The sequence below is a fragment of the Pavona decussata genome, unplaced genomic scaffold (genome assembly GCF_977016875.1).
Source record: "Pavona decussata unplaced genomic scaffold, jaPavDecu1.1 SCAFFOLD_232, whole genome shotgun sequence".
NCBI lineage: Eukaryota > Metazoa > Cnidaria > Anthozoa > Scleractinia > Agariciidae > Pavona > Pavona decussata.
The window spans coordinates 574,487-584,908 of record NW_028145637.1 but is presented as its reverse complement, the minus strand read 5'-3'; the positions used below and the strand labels follow the sequence as shown (position 1 = coordinate 584,908).

Genomic DNA, 10,422 nt, shown 5'->3' with positions numbered 1-10,422 from the left:
GCAAAACATTTGTTACCTAACGTTCATTTTTTTTACAATTATTTTGTAAGAAACGACACAAAAAATACTTTAAATTAAGTTACAAAGAAAAAGCGACATGGAGACCGAAAATAAACTAGAGAGCTTATGCGTGATTTGGCCTCTCCCCTATCATGTTGGGGAAAGATGAAGCAAAAATGGCAATAATTATTCCTCCCTTTAATTTTACACGACGTCTCATGCATGATACAAACCTTTTTTGTTGTCATTTTATTCGATAAAACATACAGATTTTAAAGTATTTGACATTTCTTAGATATAAACTCGATATTTTTTTCTTCAATCGGAACCAGTTAAATTTGCCAAATACGTATTTGACCTGTTTTACCATTTAACCAATTATAGCATCTTTAAAAATGTCTTACCCTTTTAAAATACTTTAATCCCTCATTTATCACAGTTTTTTTAGTGTCACTCGGCGCCATGGTACAGGTGTACATAAAAAAAGTTAACTTACATTTTTATACTGTGACTTTAATAATTTCAAGAATTTGTTGCTGAAAAATATATCTTTTGTTCTTTTGTATTAATTTCTGACTTACTTCGTCAAGAGAAGGAGGGAGGCGGGGTAGGGGGCGGTAAAGTATCACTCAGTTACTTCATTTAAAGAGTGGCACTGAAATATTCAGATACTGTCAATGGGCCATTTCCGGGTGCAAACTTTTTATTATGGAAATTATTTTTCATTTGTATGCAAACAAATTGAAAACTAATTTTCATATGAAAAGCTTTGAACTTAGCCTCGCTTTTATAATGAGTTTCACAGCAACTCGGAAATAGCCTATTGAAGATACCTGGCCAAAACTTATGCTGATTAAACCAGAGGCCTCTGGATATGCGATACGAGACACAATCAACTTTCAACTAAACTTTTATCTGATATAGTTTCCTGTGAATTTACCCTAGATGTGCCAACTTAAAACGCGATTAGCCACTTTTTATCAAGGCTACATTTCTCATGATTCGCCTCACAAAATCCGTCACCAAGTACCTTCAATTCTCGGAGTTTGAATGTCTCCGAAATCACGTCGAACAGAAATTATGTATATTGCTCATTTGATTCCCACTTTACCGCGACAAGAAGAAAAAAAATCAGCCGATAAATAGCAAAACTTAGATAGGCTTCCTCGGATAGTTTTGGTATTACTTTGTCAACTTAAAGACATTTTTATCAATGGAAACGTTTTGCTAAAAACCATCACCCTAAAGCGTTGAAAGCTAAGATTAAAGCAGTAAATCTCGTTAGTTCGTCTACTGATAGCTACTAGCAAATGGTTTACCAGGCTTGGAAACTAAAGTTCTTCACTGTTCCGTCTTGAGTACCAAAAACCTTACGCCTGAGATTCCCCCCTCCTTTCCCTCGATTCGTCACTGATTGCTCAAAATGTAAGACTAAACTTTCTCAGCTCGCAAGTCACATCACACCCTTCCGTGAGTGCCTTCTGTGACAAATCCACCACCGCTGTTCCAATCAGACGATTGCGGGCGCGCCCAAATGTGAAGCCGTGATCACTCTTCACAGCTATATCTATCTGCATGCTCCGCAGTTGATCAAGACCCACGATGTATTCGAAGGTCTCGTTGAACACTCCTTCCAAGGTTCCCTTCAGTTCCCTGGTGATGCGTCGGGTGCGTTTGGAGCGGTCTGGTAACAAGTACAGACGGACCAGTGGATTGATCTTGCTTGGTGGGTCATGTGACGCGAGGACTTTGAGGCTTTTGACAGTGACGTAAAGACGGTTCTTCAAATGGTTATACCTTGAGACCAAAGTAATCAGGAATGTAAATTTGACTCCCATTATAGGTACATATGCACAGAAATGGGAAACAATTAGTGAAAGAAAAGACAACAAGAAGTTGCATCATGGCCATATAGGACTTAGAGAGGGCAATGTCATCTTTTTCGATAGTCGCTTTGAATAACCAAAAAACATTCTGTTTTGTTGACAACTACCCGACAAGTGTACAGAAACTTGAAATTAATCATTGTTTTTGCTGTGGATGGCTAGGATGGGAATGGGTTGTAACTTGAAAAATAGTCAACTGTTTCAAGTTCTTACTGTGTATACGTGGTTGAGAAAACTGATAATAATTCGTTCTGCTTGGGAGAAATAACCTAATATCTTTTTCCTGATGTTCAAAGACTAAGAACAATTTTATGATAAGAAAAAAGTTATCTACCAACAATTTGAGCAGCTGTGGCCAAAATACAACAAAATCTCCGTGATAGTGCTCCTACAGTCCTTTAATAAACGAAATCTCACACTCCAGGCCGATCACCTCCACTTTCAGATTTCATCTACTTTTTCAACCCGGGTGGGGTGGGAAGGGTTACTCAAGAAAGTTTTTTACAGAGGCGCCGCCCCGAGATCCAAACCCTAACCCTTTTATAAACCATTTTTGACAGGAAGAGTAACCCTTTTATATACCTTCCATAGAAAATGATGCTCCTTTTCACACAACTACTGAAGAAAAACTGCAACCATTTTCAGCTGTTTTTTTTTTTTTCAAGATAGTTTCAAAGCCCCTTTAAAATACCTAAATGGCAGTTTTCCCTCCCCATTTCAGCTCGTAAAATCCCTACCCTTTTATATACCGCCAACCTGAAAAAAGTACCTCTTTGGGAAGGAGCCTAGCCTCCATTACCCGAAAACCACTCACTTTAACTGCAGGTCCAAGTGCCCCTTGCTGGCCAGGTCCTCCGTGGAGTCCTCGTGGTGACTGTCAGCACCGTATATACTCCCGTCGTATACACTTCCGGTGTCCGAATCTCTGTCGTGTTCTTTCTCTTCCGGTTGTTCGTCCGCACTGTCTCCGCTTACAATAACAGTTGGGATTGGAGTGGACTCCGGTCTCTTGATACCGGAATCAACTTCTGTGCTGCCAGTTTCAGATCTAAAACGACAAATCCAGAAAAAACATTTCATGATAATGGAGATTCTTTAGAGTTTTTCTGATGAACACCGTAAAAATCAAAAACAATTAAACCATATAGGGAGGACAAACGATCGAGGAAAGCGAAACAGTTTTCTTTTTTTTGGGGGGGGGGGGGGTGGAGGGATAAGGGGTAAAGAAAGAAAGATAGATGGTTAAATTCTAAGCTCGGCGAGTGAAACAGAAAAACATGAGAAGCTCATCTTGTCGAGAACATAGGACAAAAAAAACCAAATGTATTGCTACGAAAAATCATGATACCTCAAAAAATGTGTCAGCAAGGGATTATCCTTCTTCAAATCTGTTCGACACAGGGACAAAATTCAAGGTCTCTCCGCTCATATAATAATTTGTTGTTGTTTTGTCGCAATCGTTTTGAAACGGGGCAAATTTTTTACATTTAATTTTATCCGTTTGGTAATAAAGAAAGTAAGGTGGTCAATTCCTTTTCGCTGTAAAGCCCCGATCACAAAATTAACTATCGATCAGCGGATGTTTTTTTTTTTTCAAGGAAGGGGTGAGGCAAACTCCCCTCCCCCTCCCTACTCCGGTTTCGATTCGCCAACTCATCAAGATTGGAGACCAATAATAAGAAATCTTTCCACTGGATGTCTCTAGGAGTAAGCCTGGTTTTCACTTGCGGTAAAAGCACAGCCGGGAACGTTAGAAACACGAAAATGTTTTATCAGTTATGTTTCTATCTATGCCAAAACCGCCTTCACATAGACATAACGACTGTTATGTTTCCGCTTAAGCCTTGGCATTTCCACCGAACAACGCTCGCCCAGTCCCATCCCAGGCTTCGCGCAGATTTTAAGGCCCGTTTCACACCTCACGCAGATAACGGTGCAAGAGAGAACGCCAACGACACAAGGCTACTTCCGCTTATGATTATGTCGCAACTGAAAACTTGGCCTTAATTGTTGTGAAAAACGCCTCATAGCTTTCTAGTTCCCAATTGAGGGCACTTAAACAGGAAAGAACAAAAAACAAAAAAAGGCAAAATATTCCTTAGCTCTGGTTGACGCTCTCAAGCCATGATCACAGTAGCGCATAAAACAGCCCGTCAACATAGTTGTTAGTGCGTGAACGGAAGAAGCAAAAACAAGGAGCGAGTGGTGTGTGTTCTGGGGAATCCCCTTAGACCACGTGTTGAGTCTTATTTTTCTCAGGGCTTGTAGCGGGAGGAAAAATGCGCGAGAGCAATCTTGCGCGAGAAGACGCTCTTCCCATACGCGGCGCGCCTCATCGCCGGATATAGCCTACCCACCCAAAGTCTAGAAACTCCTAAGCTAAGAGAGCTCGCTCATCCCACCGATTTTTCTTGCGCCGCTCTATTTCTGTCCTAGAAACTTTGACACAGGCTAACCTTCAAAGTATACTTGGTTAGGGATAAAAGAATTCAACCGCATGCATATGGGGTATAACTCTTTATCTGGTTTACACGCGCAACGCAAAACAAAGTGAAAAGTAAATGTACTTATAATTAGTGCGTGTAAATGTTAGATGTATACGCAAACGAAGAAAGATATAAAGTTTGTTATTTCTCGCACTTGACTGGCGCTTGTTTTTTTTTTTAACATTTTAAAAGCAGGAACATAATAAACGAAAGCTCAAGCGCCAAGGCTGGCGTTGACCGCCATTTTATACCGAAGTGTTTCATATGCATATGCGCACGTTGTAATCATTGCAATTGCGTTTTTCTTGTTTGCGTCACGCAAACCAAGCCCTGCAAAAGGTAAGGTATGTCATGCTGACAGACATTGTAATTAAAAGCAGTTAAAGTGATGGAATCTACCCACGGGAAACGTAAACTTTACAATGAACTGAGCAGTATAAAAAGTGAATATGGAGAAAGCGACAAGCACGAGAAAACACAGGAAAGTCGAGTGCTATAGCAAACGCATCACCATGAACCAAGACTTGCAAAGCGTAGAAAACGTCTTATTGTCAGGCCAATTTTGTCAGGCCAAATGCAATTCAACCGAAAACAAACAAATCACTGAGTTGAATTGCATTTGCACTACAAGAAAATTTACACATCTAATGAAAGTAATTGGAGGTAATTTTTTAACGGCGCATGTTAGTTGAAGAGTTAGCACGTTTTGTTAGAGTTAAATAAGGGGTTAGTTTAGATAATTACAAACCCTTCACCGTTTCCTCTTGATAAAAGTTTTCAAAAGGAATTCCATTATATAATATATAACGGAATGAACGAGTTAGCTTTCCTAACTAATCTAAACTACAAAGGTGAAACACTCAGAATAAACTACCCCCAATTAAAGTTACCCAAGAAGAGCACAGACAGGAAGTAAATATTTAGTTAATTTAATGAGCTTCTAATTACAGTGCAATACAATCACGCAATTAGCTCTTACGTCTAGCTTGGTTACAGTTGTTGGTAATAGGAATATCAAATAGAAAATACGGAAAGACCCACAAGTTATTAAGATTAGGCCCATTCTAACTAAACTAGTTCATTGCAAATGATTTTCTTGTAGTGCATGCTCTGAAGGAATTATGAGAACGAATTTTAAAAACGTTCACAACAACGCTACAAGTTTATCGTTCAAAATGATTCTACCAAAATGCCGTTCAAGTTGCCTCCAATCTTGTACTTCTAGCGACCAACCGCTGGCCATAGAGCCTGAGGACCCTCGGTACGAGATTGGTTTGGCCTTGAAGTCTTTTGGGTAGCAATGAGAAAGTTTAAAATGGCGGGAAAACAGAGGCAAGAAAATTAATACCGTTATTTCATCACAAATCAAGGTTTTGGGTCAAAGCTTCAAAGTCACGGTCAGATTTGAAAGTGATAGTATCAAAAGCTAAAGATGTTTCCAATTATTTTCTACACGCTTAGTTCAAAAATATTAATAGGAAAAATATTGATGCCATTTTGTTCAATGACAATCCCAAATATCCTAGCAAGCCCTAGCTTGTGTTCAGTATGCATCACGCTCTCGCAGTAACAAATAGTGTTTAGCATTCCTAGAATTGATCAGATACTTTTCTTTGAGATTTCTTTGCTATAAATGCAAGCCTACTTCCACCCAAATCTTTCGTTACAAAAATACCTCGGTTTAATCCTAAATTACAAAAATATCATCCTTTGGATTAACTAGTTTTTTTCTATGCGAAAATTACAAAAACAGTTCCATTGAATGGTTTACCTCGGTTTAAAGACCCTCAGAGTAAAGCGGCAAGTCAGGGTGCTTTTGTCGCCTGATTTCTCCAGCGGGAACACCTCTTCCATGGTCAGGCCTGGTTTGTTCAGCAAACTGCGGATATTGAAGGACATCCGGCCCAACGACTTGGTTCCCTTGGCTTCAATCACTTTGACTTCCGCTTCCTGTCCCTCGGGATCGCCCACGAGGAAGCGCAGAGCTTGTTTCCACTCCGTCTTCTCTCCAGTGCACTGGAAGGTCTGTCGAGTGGTTTTCCCCACAGTTATCTCGCAGTAGATGCTCCGTAAGGCTTCCTTTTGACCGCTGGTCAGTGGCAGCGCGGATGCTGAGATGGGTTTGACAAAGAGCGCAGCCACAGAAAGCCCCTTTTCGGGCGGTGGGGCTAGATCTGAAGGAGAAGAGCTGAGCGGGAACCATACCATCTGGAAATGAACCCTCCCTTGTTTCACCCCCTCAAGAGGCAGCCACAGATCGCGGTAGCCTGTCTCCACGGTGGAAGCTATATCGGTGTCGAGCGTGCCAATCTTAGAGTCTTTCGAGGAGGTGTCTTCATCGTAAATCACTGCCTCCAGCTCCTGCCCTTCGGAGTTGTCCACGAACGCTTCAAAGGTCTCGTTCCACTCCGGGTTGAGGTCATTTTCGATGACTTTAGTACGAAAGCTTTGAGCACCGACGCGAATAATGGCATATGGATCAGATTTTCCTTTCTTCACCAGGCCAAAATCTTTAGCGAGCAGGTTCTTCGCTTCCACGACTTTGACACGAAGGACACCTTCGGGGATCGGGTACTGCAGATCGCTGGCATCCACTCCAGGAGCGAGGGGGATAGCAATACGGTTCGGTAGCACGACAAACGAAGCAATGACATCATCCGTGATTCGGCGCAAGGAGCTCTTGAGTCCTGGGAGATCGAGAACGTTCAGCAAATTGGTCAAGTCGAATTTCAGCTTGGGTCTGTTCAGGAAAAATACGGTCACGCCGCCGACAGGGTTGTATTCAGCAACAAGGGGTTTGAAAATTACCCTCAGAATTCCTCGCAGTTCAATATTCGACAGCCCAAGCTTCACTCTCTTGACCGCCAGCTTAATGGTCGCGTCGCCATTGTAACACAAATCCATGTCGAAGATAAATTCCGATTTCTTATTCTCATTCTTACTGACATAAGAGGTGACGTTTGCCACGTACGGAGGCTTATTCCCGAGGTCGATAGTTTCGAAATAAAGCGTGTTCAGGGCTTTGGGCATATTTTTCTGCATTTCTGGCTCGACACTTTCCTTGAGGATTTTGTAGACCATTTCGCCCACGTAAGGCCACATTTGATCGATAATGCGGTTCACCCACTCCGCTTGCTCTTTTTCAGGGAAATAAACCCACGAGGGCAGGTTCTCTATCTTGTCGATAAAAGAGGATTTCACTGCCTTCTCCATGCGGTCTCTACGTTTCTGCTTCTGCTCCATTTGAAACTCCCAGCTAACAAAAATCATGAGGATCATGATGATCCACGCGAAGCTGAAATGAAAATGGCCGACCAGCCACAGCGACAGCGTGACACCAAAATACAGCAACAGCTCTTTGCTCTGATCACGAGAAATATGCTGCAAGTTGTATAAGATCCTCTTGTAAGCTGGTTTCGGAGCGGCCGCTGCTGTCTCAGGAATCTCCGCCATCTTTCAAATCAAAGTAATTGTCTGGAAAGTTCTCGAGGACGTTCAACAGAAACACGAAAACTCTCAAGTTAGCCGTGTTATCTCGTTCGCTTTGAACAACTTCCCAAACTAACGTAACGGCCAGAAGTGTGCGCTAGTCTAGTCTTGTATGGAGCTCTGAGGTTCGTCCTTTGAGTAGAGCAAGTTCATTCAACAAACTGTACAAAATTATTTGCTGAAAGAAACATAAACTACGCCCTGGAACAGTGCCCAGACGAAAAATAACACCCTTGATATATTCCGTTCAAGGGTCATTATGATCAACTCCATTGTTTTTATTAAAATGTAGGGAATTAATCAGCCAATCACCTTCAAGGGTATCAATAACTAATAAGCTAAAGTGACACGTAGCGAACATTTGAATAAAAGTGGCCCTCTTTATACCGACTTGCATTCACGCGTTTGGTCTTGCATGCGAAAAATTTAAACGTAGATGTCATATTCTTTGAAATCTAGGAAAACTCCTAAAAGAAATACAGTGGGAATATTTTCTGAAAACCGTTTTTAATACTTAAACCGGCGAAACCCCGGGGATGCCAAAACCTAACTGCTTGTTAAAAGACATAAAACATCCTCTTTAATACGTACACGGGGACGTGATAACTGATCATAACCGCTCTAGTTCGGTGGTCCATAGAGGACATGTCATCTACATTTTAATTTTGTAGTTATTGCGCTCTAGCCTGCAGAACAGACGTTAATATTTTTTGGCGTTTTTCAGGCGAGTGGACGCAAGCACGAGGCGAGCGAGGAGCGCGAGTCACGCGTGACTCGCGCTCCTCGCTCGCCTGAAAAACGCAAAATGAATAACGCCTGTTCTGCATGCTGCAGGTTGTGACTACTCAAAGGGCATTCTACTTGACTGTGAAGACAGTTTAACGTTTCAAATCGAATCGATCAGTTGAACTTGGAAATGGAAGTGAATCAAAATCTCTAAATTAGCTTTGATTCAGGCCCAAAACACGGTTTTATTATTTATTCTATTTCACTGGCCTCAGCCTACATAATAAATAAAAAAAAACTAGAAAAAAGCGACAACGATAAGGGAATCCATTATTCTGCTCCGGCCATTCAGTTTTAACAAACTCGATTGATTTGCCGACGAAATACGCAAACTTGTCCACGAAATTAGACACCCGTTCATATTGTGTAACTCGCCCAAAGTACAAAACTGAATGCAAGCTTGTGCACCCCTGGGACAAGAACGCTTGGAAAAATGCCCCACCTTGGGTCAAGGCGGCCGGATTTTCCCTGGGGTGTCCCCGGGGGGATTCCAACCATACATAACCTCTTGATCTTCTGGTGACAAGCCAGGCCGTGACTCTCGCGTCTTAATCGGCCCCGAGTCGGAGACTCGAGCCGGACGCCTTAGCAGTAAGTGAAATAAGCCCCCAAAATTTTCCTCGTTCGCCACAAGACGCCTATATACTATTGTCTACGATAACTTATGAAATCGCTAACTACAATTTCAGCTCAATGTGAATCCCATTTAATCAATGACCCACGGTCTGTTTGCGTTGGAGTGATTCAATGAACATGAGTATTCCGTCAAAACTGTCTTAACTCAGTTCTTAACTCAGCTGTCTGTAGTCTGTTAGACTCCGGAACTAAACCAATCGTACCAAGACAACCTCACTCCCAGGGCTTTTTTGCAGGCTGTAAATTGGAACAGACCCTGGCATCGGCTGGTCACGTAACGTAACCAACAAACATCCGATTATCTTGGGTGTAATAAATTAGTGATGACAATGACGTTTTTGGATTCTTTGTTTTTCTGAACAAAAAAAAAAAACAACAATAACTGCAACAACAAAAAACAAAAACAAAACAAAGAAAAAGGGCGATTGTCACTGAAAATTATCGTCTGACAACTCCCGGCTCTAGGAATTGTACCACGAGACGTGTTTGATGCAATGAGAACGCGCAGAAATTACTCGGTGGGTTGACCCCTTTCTGGCTTGCTGGTATACTGATAATATAATGCCCTCTGCTGAAACACTGTCTTCAAAATTTTCCAGTTACCCTCGAAGCTTCTATTCTCAGGCTAGCGGCGAACTATTCATTTTCCGAACAATATTTAATGTTTAATGATTAATGATACTTTGCCGAAAAAAAAAAAAGAAAAAGAAATCGAATTTAACACACTACAACAACATAGAACATAGGGATGACAGGATAGTTGTAGAGGAAACTTAATTCCCATTCAAAGGCTACTCTCAGTCTGTGGCATTTTCCCCCGATATATCAGCCGCCCCGAAAACGGTTTGTTTATTAACTAGCCTGTGCACAGCCTTCCACTTTTTTTTTTTCAAGGAGAGGTGGGCTGAATGTTTGGTTTGCAAAGGATACCCCGCCCCCCCCCCCCCAAAAAAAAAAAAAAAAAAAAAAAAATCTGACACATGCCGTCCGGGGAGTCAGTTTGGCGACAGAAAATAAATAAATAAATAAAAATAAATAAGTCACGTGCACGCGTAAACATAGTTGGCTAATATGCTTTAAGATTTTGTTGCGTTTACAAAAAGTATGTTAAGCCCCCTTGCAATTCAGTTACTCGTTCG

The 10,422-nt window shown here is 41.5% G+C and overlaps 1 protein-coding gene across 1 annotated transcript; it reads right to left on the bottom strand.

The window, feature by feature from the left end:
- Positions 1-219: 219 nt before the first annotated feature.
- LOC146458621 (extended synaptotagmin-3-like) lies at positions 220-8,110 on the bottom strand. Its single transcript, XM_085090437.1, has 3 exons — positions 6,144-8,110; positions 2,701-2,934; positions 220-1,797 (listed from the first exon to the last, which is right to left on the bottom strand). Exons 1-3 carry the CDS (start codon positions 7,823-7,825, stop codon positions 1,419-1,421), a joined length of 2,295 nt encoding a protein of 764 aa, XP_084946563.1. The 5' UTR covers positions 7,826-8,110; the 3' UTR covers positions 220-1,418.
- Between the last annotated feature and the right edge of the window lie 2,312 nt (positions 8,111-10,422).

Coding starts and splice junctions, on each gene's coding strand:
- LOC146458621 (XM_085090437.1), bottom strand. CDS start 7,825: ATGGCGGAGATTCCTGAGACAGCAGCGGCCGCTCCGAAACCAGCTTAC. Junction 2,935..6,143: donor CTGAGGGTCTTTAAACCGAG/GTAAACCATTCA, acceptor TTGTCGTTTTAG/ATCTGAAACTGGCAGCACAG. Junction 1,798..2,700: donor CACTTGGACCTGCAGTTAAA/GTGAGTGGTTTT, acceptor TTTGGTCTCAAG/GTATAACCATTTGAAGAACC.